Source organism: Aquarana catesbeiana, linkage group LG08 (genome assembly GCF_042186555.1).
Source record: "Aquarana catesbeiana isolate 2022-GZ linkage group LG08, ASM4218655v1, whole genome shotgun sequence".
In the NCBI taxonomy this organism is placed as follows: Eukaryota; Metazoa; Chordata; class Amphibia; order Anura; family Ranidae; genus Aquarana; species Aquarana catesbeiana.
This window is the reverse complement of record NC_133331.1, coordinates 304,288,776-304,310,210: the sequence shown is the minus strand read 5'-3', so window position 1 is coordinate 304,310,210 and position 21,435 is coordinate 304,288,776. Positions and strand designations below refer to the sequence as shown.

The window sequence follows — 21,435 nt, the reverse complement described above, 5'->3', positions numbered from 1 at the left end:
TTGATGACACAGTGACTGCATTTGATGACACAGTGGCGGCGTTTGATGGGCACAGTGGCTGCGTTTGATGGCACAGTGGCTGTGTTTGATGGGCACAGTGGCTGCGTTTGATGGCACAGTGGCTGTGTTTGATGGGCACAGTGGCTGCGTTTGGCACAGTGGCGGCGTTTGGCACAGTGGCTGCGTTTGATGGGCACAATGGCTGCGTTTGATGGCACAGTGGCTGCGTTTGATGGCACAGTGACTGCATTTGATGACACAGTGGTGGCATTTGATGGTCACAGTGGCTGCGTTTGATGGTCACAGTGGCTGCCTTTGATGGCACAGTGGCTGCCTTTGATGGCACAGTGGCTGCGTTTGATGGGCACAGTGGCTGCCTTTGATGGCACACTGACTGTGTTTGATGGCACAGTGGCGGCGTTTGATGGCACAGTGGTGGCAATTGATGTACAAAAATGCTTTTATTAATTAGTGTCTCTGACTTACCAAAGTCACTCAGGTGTTCCGTCAGAATCAGCAACCCGTCTAATGTGTTAACTGGAAGTGACGTTTCGTCGCCGTCATCTTGGTACACTCATCCGCAGTAAGGCTACAGTTAGAAGTCGGCAAGCGGACATCTTTTTACACCCACTGAAGTCTTGCATCTTACACGTATTGTTACCAGTAAACTGAGCTTATATACTATATAAGCCTTATATAGTATACAAGCTCAGTTTACTGGTAAAAATGTGTGTAAAATGCAAGACTTCAGTGGGGTGTAAAAAGATGTCCGCTTGCCGACTTCTAACTGTAGCCTTACTGCGGACGAGAGTACCAAGATGGCGGCGACGGAATGTCACTCCTACGTGGTCTCTCCTCTCCCAGAAGTGACGTCTCCCTGGCCGAGAAGGACAGACTCCGACGTACACACAGTAACTTTGGGTCCGCCCTGGCCAGCTCTCCAGATTGGACCAGCATTCGCGACCCCCTGACAAATCGGCAATCGATCCCCAGGTTGAGAACCGCTGCATTAAGAGATCTTTATCTGAGTTTATCACAGTAAATAAAGGAGGAACAGGTAGGCCTTTCCTTGATTTGTCTATAAAAAAGGGGCCCGACAAAATAGAGAATCACTTGGAATGGAGAATTGGACTTTCCAATAAGAATGCTTATTGTCCCAGACCACGGTGTATCTTTCATTGTGAGAGGCAAAAAACCAGGACTGGATTCCCACAGTCCCCTTTTTTTGGAGACCCCAGTCCGTAGGAGGGAGAATCAGAAGAGTAGGCCCAGTTTATACGTTCCCCATATCAACGTTATGGCCAGCTAGCTTCCTTATATGCTTCTACAACATCGATTTCCATCTTACACTGGATAAAACAAACACCTTCTTTAGCCAGAAACCTTTATCCTCAAGGGCAAACTATCCTTCCCAGCACGGTTCCGGTTGGATCTGGCGTCAGGGGGCGGGGCACACAGGCTTTCTCTCTGTCCATGGTTCCTTGCCACAGATTTTCAATTGGATTTAGGTCCAGACTTTGACTGGGCCATTCTAACACATGAATATGCTTTAATCTAAACCGTTCCAGTGTAGCTCTGGCTGGATGTTTCGGGTCGTTGTCCTGCTGGAAGGTGAACCTCCGCCCCAGTCTCAAGTCTTTTGCAGACTCTAACAGATTGCCCTGTATTTGGCTCCATCCATCTTCCCATCAACTCTGACCAGCTTCCCTGTCCCTGCTGAAGAAAAGCACCCCCACCACATGATGCTGCCACCACCATGTTTCACGGTGAGGATGGTGTGTTCAGGGTGATGTGCAGTGTTAGTTTTCCGCCACACATAGCATTTTGCTTTTAGGCCGAAAAGTTCAATTTTGGTCTCATCTGACCAGAGCACCTTCTTCCACATGTTTGCTGTGTCCCCCACATGACTTCTCACCAAATGGGACTTCTTATGGCTTTCTTTCACCAATGTCTTTCTTCTTGTCACTCTTCCATAAAGGGCAGATTTGTGGAGAACACGACTAATAGTTGTCCTGTGGACAGATTCTCCCACCTGAGCTGTGGATCTCTGCAGCTCCTCCAGAGTTACCTTGGCTGCTTCTCTGATGAAAGATGAATGCTCTCCTTGCCCGGCTGGTCAGTTTAGGTGGACGGCCATGTCTTGGTAGGTCTGCAGTTGTGCCATACTCTTTCCATTTTCGGATGATGGATTGAACAGAGCTCCGTGAGATGTTCAAAGCTTGGGAGATTTTTTTTATAACCCAACCCTGCTTTATACTTCTCCACAACTTTATTCCTGACCTGTCTGGTGTGTTCCTTGGCCTTCATGATGCTGTTTGTTCACTAAGGTTCTCTAACAAACCTCTGAGGGCTTCACAGAACAGCTGTATTTATACTGAGATTAAATGACACACAGGTGGACTCTATTTACTAATTAGGTGACTCCTGAAGGCAATTGGTTCCACTAGATTTTAGTTAGGGGGTATCAGAGTAAAGGGGGCTGAATACAAATGCACGCCACACTTTTCACATATTTATTTGTAAAGAAATTGGAAAACAATTTTATCATTTTCCTTCCACTTCACAATTATGCGCCACTTTGTTTGGGTCTATCACATAAAATACATTTATGTTTTTGGTTGTAACATGACAAAATATGGAAAATTTCAAGGGGTATGAATACTTTTTCAAGGCACTGTAGGTTGACAGCCACTGCTCTACGGTCCCATGTATGACGGACACACGGCCTTTGATCTTATCTTCTATTATCCATGGTGGGTTGCTGTACAGAAGGTGGTACAGCAGCAGTTGGTGGACCAGCGTGATGATGCCATGCTACGGAAACCTGCAGCTTCTCCATGTTCCACAAGGTGGAGATCTCATGTAGACAAGGTGGAACGCAAAGACTGCAAGTAGTGGAACAATGACCTAAAGCTAGTGATGGAGCAGACAGGAAGTGATGTCATGTACAGACAGGAAGTAGAGAGGAGACATTGCTGAAACTGGCAACAGAGGAGGTAATAAGATATTATTTTATATTTACACCCAGTAATCCCCCGTCATGTCCGTCCTCTTCCTCCATAGTCACTGGGATGTCTCCAACAGATGATAATACACACATATATAGAACAAAATAATTATTTTTATTTTATAGTTTTCTATGGCTCCAACATATACCACAGTGCTGTACAGAGAACACTGAGCCAGTCACATCAGTCTCTGTACCAGAGGAGCTTACACTCTAATGTCCCCCCACAGTCACACACTATTATTATTATACATGTATATAGCTCTGACATATACCGCAGAGCTGTACAGAGATCACTGAGCCAGTCATATCAGTTATTATCCTACAGAGAGGAGCGTTCTGCATGGATCACATGACCACCTCGATCAGGATGGATGAGGAGTGGAGTGAGATGACCAACAGGATATTAAAGCTCACCCTGGAGATCATCTACCTGCTGACCGGAGAGGTGAGGAGGATTCTGGGAGGTCACATGACATCACTCTTATCTCTATTAATAAAACACAGACCTGACCGCAGAGGTGAGGAGGATTCTGGGAGGTCACATGACATCACTCTTATCTCTATTAATAAAACACGGACCTGACCGGAGAGGTGAGGAGGATTCTGGGAGGTCACATGACATCACTCTTATCTCTATTAATAAAACACTGACCTGACCAGAGAGGTGAGGAGGATTCTGGGAGGTCACATGACATCACTCTTATCTCTATTAATAAAACACAGACCTGACCGGAGAGGTGAGGAGGATTCTGGGAGGTCACATGACATCACTCTTATCTCTATTAATAAAACAAAGAGACCTAACCGAAGAGGTGAGGAGGATTCTGGGAATAAACAGCTCATACTGTCTCTTTTCAACAGGAATATGAGGTAATAAAAAAGACATATAATAGGGAGATGACACCCAGCAGCTATTTCCATATACCATCCACATCCCATTCCGTTGGACCTAAGGGACATAACAAGAAGATTCTAGAAGTCACCAGGAAGATCATTGAGCTGCTGACAGGAGAGGTGAGCGGTGCCGGGAATTCTGGGACATTATCCAGTAACAGACAAGGGATGTGTCTGGATGGTGACTGTATCATTGTGTGTGTCAGGTTCCTATAAGGTGTCAGGATGTCACTGTCTATTTCTCCATGGAGGAGTGGGAGTATTTAGAAGGACACAAGGATCTCTACAAGGACGTCATGATGGAGAATCAGCCGCCCCTCACATCACCAGGTAAGAGGAGACTTTATTGTAAAGGAGAGAGCAGTACGGAGGTTCCACCTAGATCCCCCATCATCTGATAAACACATAGAAACAATGTATTCAGTCAGTGTGTGTGTTTCCTACAGATGGATCCAGTAATGGGAACCCACCAGAGAGATGTCCTAGTCCTCTGTACTCCCGGGATTCCACACAGGAAGGTCACACCATCCCTCACCATCATCAGGTAGGTGTATTTAGCGGCTATAGCTTGTATTCTTTTGTTAGTTTGTTATGATTCACATTTAAATAAAGTGTATTTTGCCATTCTATTATTTTCTGTGGTTCGGTTGGTTTAGGCTGAAAAGCTATTAGACTTAAAAGCTGAAGTTAAAGAAGAAAAAGAAGAGACTTGTGTGAAAATTGATCAGCAATCTACGGCCACAGTTGGTATGATGGTCACAATTAAAAAGGAGGAATCTTCTATAGATTTTAGCAAAGGTGAGTAATAAACACTAATGTGGAAACTGCCATGTTCCAATCCCAACAAATGAGGAGGAGATACTGTACACCATATGAAAGGTCCATCTCCATTCCTCAATATAATGTCATGTTCCCAACAAATGAGGAGGAGATACTGTACACCATATGAAAGGTCCATCTCCATTCCTCAATATAACGTCATGTTCCCAACAAATGAGGAGGAGATACTGTACACCATATGAAAGGTCCATCTCCATTCCTCAATATAACGTCATGTTCCCAACAAATGAGGAGATACTATACACCATATGAAATGTCCATCACCGTTTCTCAATATAAGGTAATGTTCACAACAAATGAGGAGGAGATACTGTACACCATATGAAAGTTCCATCTCCATTCCTCAATATAATGTCATGTTCCCAACAAATGAGGAGATACTTTACACCATATGAAATGTCCATCACCGTTTCTCAATATAATGTCATGTTCCCAACAAATGAGGAGGAGATACAGTACACCATATGAAAGGTCCATCTCCATTCCTCAATATAACGTCATGTTCCCAACAAATGAGGAGGAGATACAGTACACCAGGTGTAGGCAACCTTTCAGAGACAGAGATCAACCTGTACAACATGAAAGATCACAGATCATCAGAGTGCCGCCCCCTTTTTTAAGAGATTAACTAGCAAGGCCCCAATAAAAATGACAGCAGTAAGAAAACGTAATACTTAATAAAATATGATAAAATACATGTCACTGTAAGAATATAAATTTGGCCTACCTTAAAAGTTAGCTTCAATGAGAAATGTGGTATTCACTTTCATTCACAATTCTGAAGAGTAATTGGTCACCCTAAGTCTGATGCAGGAGTCCATCATGAAGGCAGAACAACTGGTTCTGCAGACTGAATTGTTCAGCTAACTTCAGGCCTGGCTGGGCTGAGTTCTGTCCTGGCTGACTAGCTTGAATTCTGACTTGGTTGCATGGGTTAAGTTCTGACCTGGTTGGCTGAGTTGAGTTCGGGCCTGGCTGACTGGCTTGAGTTCTGGCCTGGTTGGCTGGGTTGAGTTCTGACCTGGTGGCTGGGTTGAGTTCTGACCTGGTTGGCTGGGTTGAGTTCTGGCCTGGTTGGCTGGGTTGAGTTCTGACCTGGTTGACTGGGTTGAGTTCTGACCTGGTTGGCTGAGTTGAGTTCTGACCTGGTTGGCTGGCTTGAGTTTGGGCCTGGCTGACTGACTTAAGTTCTGGCCTGGCTGAATGCTTTGGGTCCTGGCCTGGCTGGACTGGATTGATTTCTGAACTGACTGCTTTGTGTTCTGTTTTGGCCTGGGTGACTGAGTTGAGTTCTGGCCTTCATGATTGCGTTGAGTTCTGCCTTGGCATGCTGCTTTGAAGTCTGGCCTGGCTGGTTGGCCCTAGTTCTGGTCCAACTGGCTGGTTTGAGCTCTGGCCTGGTCTGGTTTGCTGGGCTAGGTGTGTCCTGTAAAAGCAGTATACATTTTGGTTATTACAGTTTAAAGGACAGCAGTATGTATTGAAAAGTGAAGTGCAGGAGTTAGAAGTAGGTAATGCAGAGTGCAGGAATCAAGAGTAGGTAACACAGAGGTCAGTAGTTTGTATTGTGGAGCTCAAAGGTCAGGAGTAAGTAACGCAGAGTGCATAGGTCAGGAGTTGGTAAGGCAAAGTTTAGTGGCCAGTAGTTGAGTCAAGTCAAGAATAACACAGAGGTCAGTAATTTGTAATGCAGAGTTCAGAGGTCAGTAGTTTGTAACTCAGAGTTCAGAGGTCAGGAGTAAGTAATGCAGAGTTCAGGAGTAAGAAACAAGAATGCACAGGTCAAGAGTAGGTAAAACAGAATTTAGTGGTCAGTAGTTGGCTAATGCAGAGTGGAGAAGTCAAGAGTAAGTAACACAGAGGTCAGTAATTTTTAATGCAGAGTTTGGAGGTCAGTAGTTGGTAGTAGGCCTGGTATGATTCAAGAGGGCCCCCCCCCCCCCCCCCCATCCTGTCCTCCAGGCTGCATGCTCGGATAAGAGTCTGGTATGGATTTTGGGGGGGAACCCAAGCTTTTTTGTTTTATTTTTGGCGTGGAGTTCCCCTTAAAATCCATACCAGGCCCTTCGGTTCTGGTATGGACTGGGGGGGGGGGGAACCCATCTCATTTTATTCCTTTATTTTTTATCTATATTACGGGGAGCCAGCAATACATTACAGCCGCAAGCAATATTTTTTTCCTTTAGAAATGTCATTTTGCTGCGGCACCGTTCTACACATCAGACACTTTACAGGCAGACTAAGGGGACCCCCCAGGCACGATATTTAAAGGAATATTTCATTTTTATTATTTCACTTTAAGCATTATTAAAATCACTGCTCCTGAAAAAACGATCATTTTACAAACTTAAAGACATGGATGAGCGAGTTTGGGGTGGAGGAATTTGACTGGCCTGCACAGAGTCCTGACCTCAACCCGATAGAACACCTTTGGGATGAATTAGAGTTCAGGAGTGTGTCTATGGGAATGTTTGACGATTCTTCCAGAAGTGCATCCACCCCCAAACTCGCTCCTCCATGTCTTTGTGGACCTTGCTTTGTGCACTGGTCCAAACCGTTTGGTGGAGGGGGGGGTTATGGTGTAGGGGGTTGTTTTTCAGGGGTTGGGCTTGGCCCCTTAGTTCCAGTGAAGGGAACTCTTAAAGCGTCAGCATACCAAGACATTTTGGACAATTTAATGCTCCCAACTTTGTGGGAGCAGTTTGGGGACGGTCCCTTCCTGTTCCAACATGACTGCGGACCAGTACACATAGCAAGGTCCATAAAGACATGGATGAGCGAGTTTGGGGTGGAGGAACTTGACTGGCCTGCACAGAGTCCTGACCTCAACCCGATAGAACACCTTTGGGATGAATCAGAGTTCAGGAGTGTGTCTATGGGAATGTTTGACCATTCTTCAAGAAGTGCATCCACCCCCAAACTCGCTCATCCATGTCTTTGTGGACCTTGCTTTGTGCACTGGTCCAAACCATTTGGTGGAGGGGGAGATTATGGTGTGGGGTTGTTTTTCAGGGGTTGGGCTTGGCCCCTTAGTTCCAGTGAAGGGAACTCTTAAGGCATCAGCATACCAAGACATTTTGGACAATTTCATGCTCCCAACTTTGTGGGAACAGTTTGAGGATGGCCCCTTCCTGTTCCAACATGACTGCCCACCAGTGTACAAAGCAAGGTCCATAAAGACATGGATGAGCGAGTTTGGGGTGGAGGAACTTGACTGGGCTGCACAAATGAGTCATCCACAAACTGTTGCCACAAAGTTTGGAGCATGAAATTGTCCAAAATGTCTTGGTATGCTGATGCCTTAAGAGTTCCCTTCACTGGAACTAAGGAGCCAAGCCCAACCCCTGAAAAACAACCCCACACCAGAATCCCCCCTCCACCAAATGATTTGGACCAGTGCACAAAGCAAGATCCATAAAGACATGGATGAGCGAGTTAGGGGTGGAGGAACTTGACTGTCCTGCACCTCATCCTGATAGAACACCTTTGGGATAAATTAGAGCGCAGAATGTGAGCCAGGCCTTCTCACCCAACATCAGTGCCTGACCTCACAAATGCGCTTCTGGAAGAATGGTCAAACGTTCCCATAGACGCACTCCTAAACCTTGTGGACAGCCTTCCCCGAAGAGTTGAAGCTGTTATAGCTGTAAAGGGTGGGCCAACTCAGTATTGAACCCTACGGACTAAGACTGGGATGCCATTAAAGTTCACGTGCGTGTAAGGGCAGGCATCCCAAAACTTTTGATAATATGATGTATGTCATGTGCAGAACTGATTCATCTCAACATACAGAGCATAATCGATCAAGTGGGATCCCAGAATAGGACAGAAGTCATCTGTCTATTCAAGATAGTACACAGAATTGAGATCAGATACTGTTACAGTCAAATACAAATACTTCAATCTTAATCGTCATATTTCCAACGCATTTTGCTGGTACTGGCCTTTGTCCATTCTTCAACATAACAATGTCATCTGTGTACGTACGCTGAGGCCTAGTGTGCCATTGTTGGTTGGGTTGCATTGTGTGTTGTATTCCTTTTTTTGTTGTTGTTGGTGTTACATTAGTTCCCAAAAGTTAACCCGAGATTTGTGAAACTGCTGCCCACAAGACAAACCTAGATGATCCCTCGCTACAAAAAAGTTAAAAAAAAAATGTCCTTTTAATATTTCCATCAGGTGGACCTAAGATCCAGAATACCTTGGAGGAACATCTTGTGGTATCTTCAGAGAAGAATACACAACACACCAGTTCTCCTAGATCGATGGACACCTCTGTTTTAAAAAAACTTCACAAAAAGTCACAAACTATCACCAAAAACTTCCATCCAAGCTTAGACAGTGGGCGGTGTTTGTCTGATCTGCCAAGTCCTCAGAGGTCCTCTTCTGGTCATTTAGGTTCTAAAGGTCTAAAATCTTTCCCGTTGAAATCATCTGTTGACGAAGATCCAAGAACTCTCACACGAGAACATTCATTTTCGTGTTCAGAGTGCGGGAAATGTTTTAATCAGAAAGGAGACTTCCTTACACACCAGAGGATCCACACCGGTGAGCGCCCCTTCTCGTGTTCAGAGTGCGGGAAGTGTTTCGCACAGAGTGGAAACCTCAATGCTCACCAGAGAATTCACACGGGCGAACGTCCTTTTTCCTGCTCAGAGTGCGGGAGGTGTTTCCTACGTAAAGGACACCTTCTTATACACCGGAAAAGTCACACGGGTGAGCGTCCATTTCCATGTTCAGAGTGCGGGAAAAGTTTCACTCACAAGGGAGACCTTCTTACTCACCAGAGAAGACACACTGGCGAACGTCCTTTTTCATGTTCGGAGTGCGGAAAATGTTTTTCTCGTAAAAGAGTACTTATTGCTCACCAGAAGGGCCACAGTGGAAATGATACTTTTTCCTGTTCAGAGTGCGGGAAATGTTTCACTCAGAAAGCACACCTTCTTACACACCAGAGGAGCCACACAGGCGAGCTTCCGTTTTCCTGTATGGAGTGCGGGAAAGGTTTCACTCAGAAGGGACTCCTTCTTATACATCAGAGAAATCACACGGGCGAGCGTCCTTTTTCATGTAAAGAGTGTGGGAAATGTTTCATGCGAAAAGGACACCTTCTTACACACCAGGAAAGTCACACGGGGACCCGTCCTTTTTCGTGTACGGAGTGCGGGAAGAGTTTCGTACGGAAGGGACATCTTTTTACGCATCAAAAATGTCACACCGGGGAGCGGCCTTTTTCATGTTCAGAGTGCGGGAAATGTTTCGCACAAAAGGCAAACCTTCTTACGCACCAGAGAATCCACACAGGAGAACGGCCCTTTTCATGCACAGAGTGTGGGAAATGTTTTGTTCAGAAAGGATACCTTCTTATACACCAGAAAAGACACACTGCTAAAAATTCACAGCCTGGTCCATCCACAGAACAATCCTAAGATAAGAAGAGTTAAATGTTTGTGGTTTTATTTATTCTTTTGCACTTTTGCATTATAGGATGTAAATAAAATGAATAAATTTTTTTGCAAATCTCTTGTCTGGCCACATCTACTGTATGGTGCGCACAGTTCCGGGCTCCTATGTATTATTATTATTTATATCAAGCAATAAAAACTTGACACAAACCTGGTGGGGTGAAGAGTTGTTTATTTTACTGGGTAGACACTTTACTCGTTATCAGATTAGTTATTTAAACTAGGGGGTGTTTTGTTTAGATGAAGGATGAATTAGAATACGAAATAGCAACTGCTTTATCGTACTGGGAAATGGCACGGTGGGAAGATGGGAGTTGGGTTGCATGAGATAGAAGGAGATGAGGAAGGTAAACGGAAGTGTGGTTGCCAAGCACGGAAAGGAGAAGGATGGGAAATGGCCAGATGAGTACATGGCGTTTGAAGAGTTTTGGGAAACTCCCGACTAGTGCCCAACATCCACAAACAATGTTCAAAGAAAATCTCCACAAAACGAAGAAAAAAAGCAGAAGAAGATGGACTCTGGTGGTATAGCATGTTTCGGAGATCAGGTAAAAATGGTTGATGATTTTATATACCAGGAAAGGATGGTTGATGATTTCGTAGATCAGGTAAAGATGGGTAATGATTTCGTAGATCTGGTAAAGAAGGTTGATGATTTCGTAGATCAGGTAAAGAAGGTTGATGATTTTGTAGATCTGGTAAAGAAGGTTGATAATTTCGTAGATCAGGCAAAGAAGATTGATGATTTCATAGATCAGGTAAAGAAGGTTGATGATTTCATAGATCAGGTAAAGATGGTGGTTGATTTGGGAGATCAGGGAAAAGTGGTTAATGATTTCAAAGACCAGGTATAGATGGTTTATGATTCTGGAGACCAGGTAAAGATGGTTGATGATTTCAGTAACCGGGTAAAGATGGTTGATGATTTTGTAGATCAGGTAAAGATGGGTAATGATTTCGTAGATCAGGTAAAGAAGGTTGATGATTTCGTAGATCAGGCAAAGAAGGTTGATGATTTCTTAGATCAGGTAAGATGGTTGATGATTTCGTAGATCTGGTAAAGAAGGTTGATAATTTCGTAGATCAGGCAAAGAAGGTTGATGATTTCGTAGATCAGGTAAAGATGGTTGATGATTTCGTAGATCAGGTAAAGAAGGTTGATGATTTCATAGATCAGGTAAAGATGGTTGATGATTTGGGAGATCAGGGAAAAGTGGTTGATGATTTCAAAGACCAGGTATAGATGGTTTATGATTCTGGAGACCAGGTAAAGATGGTTGATGATTTCAGTGACCGGGTAAAGATGGTTGATGATTTTGTAGATCAGGTAAAGATGGTTGATGATTTTGAAGTTTGGGTAAAGATGGTTGATGATTCTGGAGACCTGGTAAAGATAGTTGATGATTCTGGAGACCTGGTAAAGATAGTTGATGATTCTGGAGACCAGGTAAAGATGGTTGATGATTTGGGAGATCATGACATGACATGGTGGGAAGATGGGAGTATGATTCCATGAGATAGAAGGAGATAAAGAAGGTAAATGGAAGTGTAGTTGCCAAGCACGGGAAGGAGAAGGGTGGGAAATTGCCAGATGAGTACATGGCGTTTGAAGAGTTTTGGGAAACTCCCGTCTAGTGCCCAACATCCACAAACAATGTTCAAAGAAAATCTCCACAAAACGAAGAAAAAAAGCAGAAGAAGATGGACTCTAGTGGTATAGCATGTTTCAGAGATCAGATAAAAATGGTTGATGATTTTATATACCAGGAAAGGATGGTTGATGATTTCGTAGATCAGGTAAAGATGGGTAACGATTTCTTAGATCAAGTAAAGATGGTTGATGATTTCGTAGATCAGGTAAAGATGATTGATGATTTTTTAGATCAAGTAAAGAAGGTTGATACTTTCGTAGATCAGGTAAAGAAGGTTGATGATTTCGTAGATCAGGTAAAGATGATTGATGATTTCGTAGATCAGGTAAAGAAGGTTTATGATTTCGTAGATCAGGTAAAGATGGTTGATGATTTCATAGATCAGGTAAAGAAGGTTGATGATTTTGTAGATCAGGTAAAGAAGGTTGATGATTTCATAGATCAGGTAAAGAAGGTTGATGATTTCGTAGATCAGATAAAGATGGTTGATGATTTCGTAGATTAGGTAAAGATGGTTGATGAATTTGTAGATCAGGCAAAGAAGATTGGTGATTTCGTAGATCAGGTAAAGATGGTTGATAATTTCGTAGATCAGGTAAAGATGGTTGATGATTTTGTAGATCAGGTAAAGATGGTTGATGATTTTGTAGATCAGGTAAAGATGGTTGATGGAGTAAATATATTCTGATTGGCCAGCACATCACAGTGAATTGACCTGGTCCATCCTAGAAGTGCTGCACAGAGAAGAGGAAGAGTAGGAATTTCAAATCTCTGTGGGGTAACCCCAGAATTAGGTACAGTGGGGACCAAGGGGATGGGGAACATGCCCAGGTCAATAACCGATCCTCTCAATTTTCCTCCTGCAACCACTGAAAGCCAGCTTCTCCTCCTCTTTCAGCAGCTCCAGGAGGAAAATGTTCATGCGATTCATAATAAAATAATTCGAAAATTCTGAACCATTTCATTTAATTGTGGCCCACGACCGGCTACCAAATCACTTCTACCAAGTTCCAGTTCAAAAAAAGCCATCTCTTTTTTTAAAGTATTGGTGTTCCTGTACCTAACTTCATGCCTGGGGTAAAAGACTGTTGAATACTACACTAGAAAACATGAAAAAAATTCTAAAAATCACGCTCTTTGAATATTTCCAACAGGTGGGCCAGATGTCCCAAATACATTGGATGGGCATCTAATATCTTCAGATTAGAGTGCTGAATGTAAGAGCATCACACAATCTTCTCCAAGAGAACAGAACTTCTCAGAGAGAACTCCCAGAAACATACATTGTGGAGTTTCCTGTTCTGATAAAGTAACAAATCCATCTAATCTTGAAAAGTCAGAGAACGTTACCCAAGTATTCCATTCAAGGTGTCACCATAAACCCTCTGATCTACCCAAACCCCAGAGGTCATCTTTCAAAAATTTAGATTCCAAATTTAGAAAACGTTCTTCATCCAAACCATCTGTTGATGATGATCAAAGAACTCACACACAGGAGCATCCAAAATCCAACTCGTAATTTTTGCATTGAAGTCAGAGACACGATTTTGCATTGAAGTCAATGGGACGCAATTTTGCATTAAAGTCAATAGGGGGCGTTTTTTTTTTTTTTATATTGAAGTCAATGGGACGTGATTTTGCATTGAAGTCAATGGGATATGATTTTGCATTGAAGTCAATAGGGGCCATTTTTGCATTGAAGTCAATTGGACACAGTATACCATTATCGGCACCTTTTTTTTTTTTTTTTCTATTGGCACACTATTTTCGCCCAATAATTTATGGTGTCCAATATATCGGTGCACTACTAGTTACAACTGCTGACCATGTTTCCGGTGACAGCCCCTCCCCGTGTTTTGTCTACGGGTGTCACGGGGACAGGACGTGAGGGGAAATCTCCTCAGTGGGGGTCACAGTGAAATAAAGAGCGGGAGGAATTGTATTTCCCCCGATATTACCTGAGGAGAATGTAGAGAGACTGTAGGGTGCAATGAGGGATAATACACTCACTTTGAAGGAGATAATGTACACTCACTATAGGAGACAGTGAGGGGTTCATATTTCTACTCACCATGAGGGGTTAATGTACACAGACTAGGGAAGGCAATGAAGGGGTTAATACACACTATGGAGTTCTTGTAGAGTGAATTCACACACTTATTTCTCTCAGACAGCTCCTCCCATAGAGGACCGGCCCCGCACTGTGCTCTCCTCACAAAAGTGTCTCCACTTCAGTTATATCTCTGGGTGCTGGCGGCCATTTTGCTGAAGACAGCTTTCTATTTCTAGCAATAGGCCTGACCCCGGAAACATGGCTCCACTCCTAGGATACATTGGGTTTGCTGTAGTGATGACAGCTAATGCCTCGTACACACGTTCCGACTATCGGATGATAAAAATCGCTTTCGGATTGATCGTTCGATAACCCGATCGTTAATACGCAGCTTTCGACAGCCGATCACGACAGTCCCTCCAACAAAATCCGAAGGGACAAACACGAAAACTTTGCTCGGACAACAGCCCATCGTATGACAATCGTTTTAATCAGTACAGTAATGGATCCGCTGAAAATCGATAGACGAACGCCACGCATGATCGGAAACACGAAAATAAACCAGAAGGACACAGGGGGTCACACGTAGTTGACATGATTTCAGATACGTAGCTACGCACACCGGAAGGTTTTTCCAGAATCGTACGACAAAAATCGTACTTTTCGTAGAGCACATTTTGCACTGTTGTAATCGATATTAGTTTTATTATTATTATTTTATGCAACAAAATGCGAACGATACGTCGTACGATAACATGTGTACGAGGCATAAGGGCAGTGTTTCATCAGATATAGCGACCCATCAGAATTGGTAACGGAAGTGACGTTCCGTCGCCGCCATCTTGCTACACCCCGCGCTTCTCCACAGTAAGGATACACCGAGAAGGGGGGCAAGCGGACATCTTGTTACACCCACCAGAGTTTTTGCATTCCAGTTATTTTTAACAGGAAACGGAGCATATAAGGTGAAATACAGGATTTGGAAATCCATCGGACTGTTTACATGTTGAATATATATATATATATATATATATATATATATATATATGTTATGAAAGCAGCGTTGTTCTGTCACATTAGCAAACCTGTGAGATCAGCAGGTTTGCCGCTGCTTTTATAATTCAACATCTAAACAGTCGGTCGGATTTCTATATACTGTATTTCACCTTATAAACTGCGTTTCCTGTTAACCACTTAAGGACCGAGCCTCTTTCTGAGATTTGGTGTTTACAAGTTAAAAACATTTTTTTTTGCTAGAAAATTACATAGAACCCCCAAACATTATACTTTTTTTTTCTAACACCCTAGAGAAAAAAATGGCGTCGTTGCAATACTTTCTGTCACACGTATTTGCGCAGCGGTCTTACAAGCACACTTTTTTTGGTAAAAATAAAATTTTTGATTTAAAAAATAAGGCAATCGTAAAGTTAACCCAATTTTTCTTTTAATATTGTGAAAGATAATGTTACACCGAGTAAATTGATACCCAACATGTCACGCTTTAAAATTGCGCCCGCTCGTGGAATGGCGACAAACTTTTACCCTTAAAAATCTCCATAGGCGACGATTAACCACTTGAGCCCCGGACCATTATGCTGCCTAAGGACCAGAGGTCTTTTTCCAATTTGGCACTGCGTCGCTTTAACTGCTAATTGCGCGGTCATGCAATGCTGTACCTAAACGAAATTTGCGTCCTTTTCTTCCCACAAATAGAGCTTTATTTTGATGGTATTTGATCACCTCTGCAGTTTTTATTTTTTGCGCTATAAACGGAAAAAGACCAAAAATTTTGAAAAAAAATGATATTTTCTACTTTTTGTTATAAAAAAAATCCAATAAACTAAATTTTAGTCATACATTTAGGCCAAAATGTATTCGGCCACATGTCTTTGGTAAAAAAAATGTCAATAAGCATATATTTATTGGTTTGCGCAAAAGTTATAGCGTCTACAAACTAGGGTACATTTTCTGTAATTTACACAGCCTTTAATTTATGACTGCCTATGTCATTTCTTGAGGTGCTAAAATGGCGGGGCAGTACAAAACCCCCCCAAATGACCCCATTTTGGAAAGTAGACACCCCAAGGAAATTGCTGAGAGGCATGTTGAACCCATTGAATATTTATTTTTTTTGTCCCAAGTGATTGAATAATGACAAAAAAAAAAAAAATATTTACAAAAAGTTGTCACTAAATGATATATTGCTCACACAGGCCATGGGCATATGTGGAATTGCACCCCAAAATACATTCAGCTGCTTCTCCTGAGTATGGGGATACCACATGTGTGGGACTTTTTGGGAGCTTAGCCGCGTACGGGGCCCCGAAAACCAAGCACCGCCTTCAGGATTTCTAAGGGTGTAAATTTTTGATTTCACTCTTCACTGCCTATCACAGTTTCAGAGGCCATGGAATGCCCAGGTGGCACAAACCCCCCCCCCAAATGACCCCATTTTGGAAAGTAGACACCCCAAGCTATTTGCTGAGAGGCATATTGAGTCCATGGAATATTTTATATTTTGACACAAGTTGCGGGAAAGTGACACTTTTTTTTTTTTTTGCACAAAGTTGTCACTAAATGATATATTGCTCACACAGGGCATGGGCATATGTGGAATTGCACCCCAAAATACATTTAGCTGCTTCTCCTGAGTATGGGGATACCACATGTGTGGGACTTTTTGGGAGCCTAGCCGCATACGGGGCCCCGAAAACCAAGCACTGCCTTCAGGATTTCCAAGGGTGAAAATTTTTGATTTCGCTCTTCACTGCCTATCACAGTTTCGGAGGCCATGGAATGCCCAGGTGGCACAAACCCCCCCCCAAATGACCCCATTTTGGAAAGTAGACACCCCAAGCTATTTGCTGAGAGGCATGGTGAGTATTTTGCAGCTCTCATTTGTTTTTGAAAATGAAGAAAGACAAGAAAAAACTTTTTTTTTTTTCTTTTTTCAATTTTCAAAACTTTGTGACAAAAAGTGAGGTCTGCAAAATACTCACTATACCTCTCAGCAAATAGCTTTGGGTGTCTACTTTCCAAAATTGGGTCATTTGGGGGGGTTTTGTGCCACCTGGGCTTTCCATGGCCTCCGAAACTGTGATAGGCAGTGAAGAGTGAAATCAAAAATTTACGCCCTTAGAAAGCCTGAAGGCGGTGCTTGGTTTTCGGGGTCCCGTACGCGGCTAGGCTCCCAAAAAGTCCCACACATGTGGTATCCCCATACTCAGGAGAAGCAGCAGAATGTATTTTGGGGTGTAATTTCACATATTCCCATGGCATGTTTGAGCAATATATCATTTAGTGACAACTTTGTGCAAAAAAAAAAAAAATTTGTCTCTTTCCCGCAACTTGTGTCGCAATATAAAATATTCCATGGACTCGACATGCCTCTCAGCAAATAGCTTGGGGTGTCTACTTTCCAAAATGGGGTCATTTGGGGGGGTTTTGAACTGTCCTGGCATTTTATGCACAACATTTAGAAGCTTATGTCACACATCACCAACTCTTCTAACCACTTGAAGACAAAGCCCTTTCTGACACTCATTGTTTACATGAAAAAGTTATTTTTTTTGCAAAAAAATTACTTTGAACCCCCAAACATTATATATTTTTTTAAAGCAAATGCCCTACAGATTAAAATGGTGGGTGTTTCATATTTTTTTTTTCACACAGTATTTGCGCAGCGATTTTTCAAACGCATTTTTTGGGGAAAAAACACACTTTTTTAAATTTTAATGCACTAAAACACACTATATTGCCCAAATGTTTGATGAAATAAAAAAGATGATCTTAGGCCGAGTACATGGATACCAAACATGACATGCTTTAAAATTGCGCTCAAACGTGCAGTGGCAACAAAATAAATGCATTTTTAAAAGCCTTTAAAAGCCTTTACAGGTTACCACTTTAGATTTACAGAGGAGGTCTACTGCAAAAATTACTGCCCTCGATCTGACCTTCGCGGCGATACCTCACATGCATGGTGCAATTGCTGTTTACGTTTGACGACAGACCGCCGTTTGCGTTCGCCTTAGCCGGAGAGCAGGGGGCGACAGGGGTGCTTTTTTTTTTTTTTTTTTTTTTCTTTATTATTTTTTTGCTTTTTTATCTTATTTTTAAACTGTTCCTTTCATTTTTTTTTTTTTTTTAATCATTTTTATTGTTATCTCGGGGAATGCAAATATCCCCTATGATAGCAATAGGTAGTGACAGGTACTCTTTTTTGAAAAAATTGGGGTCTATTAGACCCTAGATCTCTCCTCTGCCCTCAAAGCATCTGATGACACCAAGATCGGTGTGATAAAATGCTTCCCCAATTTCCCAATGGCGCCATTTACATCCGGCGAAATCTAAGTCATAAAATGATCGTAGCTTCCGGTTTCTTAGGCCATAGAGATGTTTGGAGCCACTCTGGTCTCTGATCAGCTCTATGGTCAGCTGGCTGAATCACCGGCTGCATTCTCAGGTTCCCTGTTGAGACAGGAGAGCCAGAGAAAAACACGGAAGACGGTGTGGGGGGGGGGCATTCCCTCCCACGGCTTGTAAAAGCAGTCTAGAGGCTAATTAGCCACTAGGATTGCTTTTACATGAAAGCCGACCGCTGGCTGAAAAGAATGATACCAAGATGATACCTAAACCTGCAGGCATCATTCTGGTATAACCATTCAAAGTCGTGAATGGCGTACCTGAAGACAAAAAAATGGTTAACAATGGTTAACAATAAAGCACAGTAAACAGTAAAGTATAAATAATTACATACCTGAAAAACAAACATGATAAAACATAATAACAATAACAATAAAACATTGCAGAATAGAATACAGTAAAAAAAGAGCATAACAATAGAGAGAGAGAATAGAGAGAGAGAACAATAAAACGACAACTATTTTTTTTTATTTTATATATATATATTTTTTTTTACACTTTTTTTGTAACTAACTTTTATAACTGTAACCGGTTCCAGGTTCGGGTCTCTCAAAATGCGATGGCATCTTGGGAGACCCTGTGAAAGTGTGCCTAGTCTGTGCAATGCTGTACCCTACGCTAATACTCAACTAGTGTATGGTAGCGTTCAAAACATTCACCAATGCAAAGACCAGGATTGTCAGGACAGGAGGGACAATAATAGCGGGTGTCACGCCTATATCCGCGCTTGTTGCAGACACAACATCTTTTTTGGGGGGTTCGTTGGGTAGGGGTACTCGGGAGGACATAAAAATGCCTCTCATGCAGCCGACTGCATTTGGTTGGGGATGTGAATGGGGGAAGTACGGGCGCTGCAGAAGCGGTGTGTTCCCAATTAGGATTGGCGAATGCAGCAGGAAGGGCACTATGGGCACGACGGGCCAGTGTTTGTCTTTTTGGTGGCAGCGGGACACTACTTGTGCTTGCCACCTCACCAGCTTGAACTGCACTTATGGGACTCGCCACGTCACCAAGTGTTACTGCAGCGCTGGTTTGACTACGACCGGGGTGTACTAGGCCGCTGGCGCTTGCCAGTTCAATAAAAAGCTTCCAAAAAAACTGTTAGTGATCGCAGGGATCAGGCCTGACTCTGCAAACGCTGCAGTTATGCGTTTAGTGTTTTGTAAGTGACAGTGATCGATCGATACTGCACTTGGGTGGGCTGGGCTGGGCCGGGCGGAGGGGCAAAACGCAGGTGCTAGCAGGTATCTGGGCTGATCCCGCTAACACTGCGTTTTTGGGAACCCTAAACTGCTGGGGACGCTAGTATAGATCTGATCGGATCAGATATTGATCCGTTCAGATACTATACCACTAAAGGAGGCGTATGCTGCGTGCGTGGGTGTTAGCGGTACTGGCGCTAACCTGACGCTGCCTGGGGCCGGTGCTTGCTAGTTCACCAAAATGCTACCAAAAAAACTGTTAGCGATCGCAGGGATCAGGCCTGACTCTGCGAACGCTGCAGTTATGCGTTTAGTGTTCTGTAAGTGACAGTGATCGATCGATACTGCACTTGGGTGGGCCGGGCGGAGGGACAAAACGCAGGTGCTAGCAGGTATCTGGGCTGATCCCACTAACACTGCGTTTTTGGGAACCCTAAACTGCTGGGGACGCTAGTATAGATCTGATCAGATCAGATATTGATCCGTTCAGATACTATACCACTAAGGGAGGCGTATGCTGCGTGCGTGGGTTTTTAGTGGTACTGGCGCTAATCTGACGCTGCCTGGGGCGACGCATATCACCGCCGGGCGACCGGGGGGCTAAACCTTTATTCGGTAATAAACGGCGGGTGCCCTGACACTATAAAAAATAAACAAACTAACCAGCGTCACCCGTAACAGTTATACGGTGATCAGTGGTGAAAGGGTTAACTAGGGGGCAATCAAGGGGTTAAAACATTTATTAGATAGTATATGGGGATCCCTGTCGCTATAAAACGCTGATGGCGAACCTAAATATTTAGGTCCCTAACTAGCGTCACCAGCGACACTAATACAGCGATCAGAAAAATTATCGCTTAGTGATACTGGTGACAGGGGGTGATCAAGGGGTTAAAACTTTATTAGGGGGGGTTAGGGGGGTATCCTAGACCTAAAGGGGGGTAATACTCACTGTCCCAACACTGTAACTGTCACAAACTGACACCAATACAGTAATCAGAAAAAAAAAAAAAAAACTGCTGGTGTCAGTTTGTGACAGGGGGGGGGGGTGATTGGGGGGGGATCGGGGGGCGATCGGGGGGGGGGGGATCGGGGTGTTTTGTGTGCCTGGCATGTTCTACTGTGTGTGTGTGTGTTGTGCACTCACTCACTTGTCTTCTCTCCTCGGGCCGGAACGGAAATTACCGAGCCGAGGAGAGATGACATCATTTCCTTTGCTGCTGTTTAGCATACAGCAGCAAAGGAATGTTCTCATTGGCCGGCGGCGATCGCGAGGGGGGGGCCACGAACGGATGGCCTCCCCCTCATCTCCGATCGCCGTGGGAGAAAAGACGACCGCCTCGGGCACCGGGGGGGGGTCCGATCGGACCCCCCACCCGCGGAAGGCAAATCACGTACATGGACGTGATTTTGCCTGTCCGTGCCACCTTGCCGACGTAAATCGGCGTGAGGCGGTCGTCAAGTGGTTAAAAATCCCTACAGTTTGCATGTTTTGAGTTGCAGAGGAGGTCTAGGGCTGGAATTATTGCTCTCGCTCTACCGATCACGGTGATACCTCACATGTGTGGTTTGAACACCGTCTTCATATGCGGGCGCTACTCACGTATGCGTTCGCTTCTGCATGCAAGTTCGGTGGGACGGGGCACATTTTAAAAAAAACATTTTTTTCTTATTTATTTTACCTTTTATTTTTTATTTTTACACTGTTCTTTTAAAAAACCAATAAAAAAATGTGTCACTTTTATTCCTATTACAAGGAATGTAAACATCCCTTGTAATAGAAAAAAAAGCATGACAGGACCTATTAAATATGAGATCTGGGGGTCAAAAAGACCTCAGATATCATATTTACACAAAAATGCAATTAAAAAAAAAAAAATTATATATATATATA

At 43.4% G+C, this 21,435-nt stretch overlaps 1 protein-coding gene across 1 annotated transcript in view; it reads left to right on the top strand.

Annotated features, from left to right (window-relative positions):
- Positions 1-21,435, top strand: part of LOC141106884 (uncharacterized) — a 57,298-nt gene that overhangs the window by 13,126 nt on the left and 22,737 nt on the right. Inside the window, 11 exon segments of the mRNA XM_073597812.1 lie at positions 3,276-3,455; positions 3,872-4,024; positions 4,111-4,234; positions 4,351-4,448; positions 4,561-4,702; positions 8,924-10,170; positions 10,788-10,997; positions 11,088-11,237; positions 11,477-11,656; positions 11,977-12,276; positions 12,367-12,516. Of these exon segments, the coding sequence (XP_073453913.1) occupies positions 3,276-3,455; positions 3,872-4,024; positions 4,111-4,234; positions 4,351-4,448; positions 4,561-4,702; positions 8,924-10,170; positions 10,788-10,997; positions 11,088-11,237; positions 11,477-11,656; positions 11,977-12,276; positions 12,367-12,516 (2,934 nt within the window).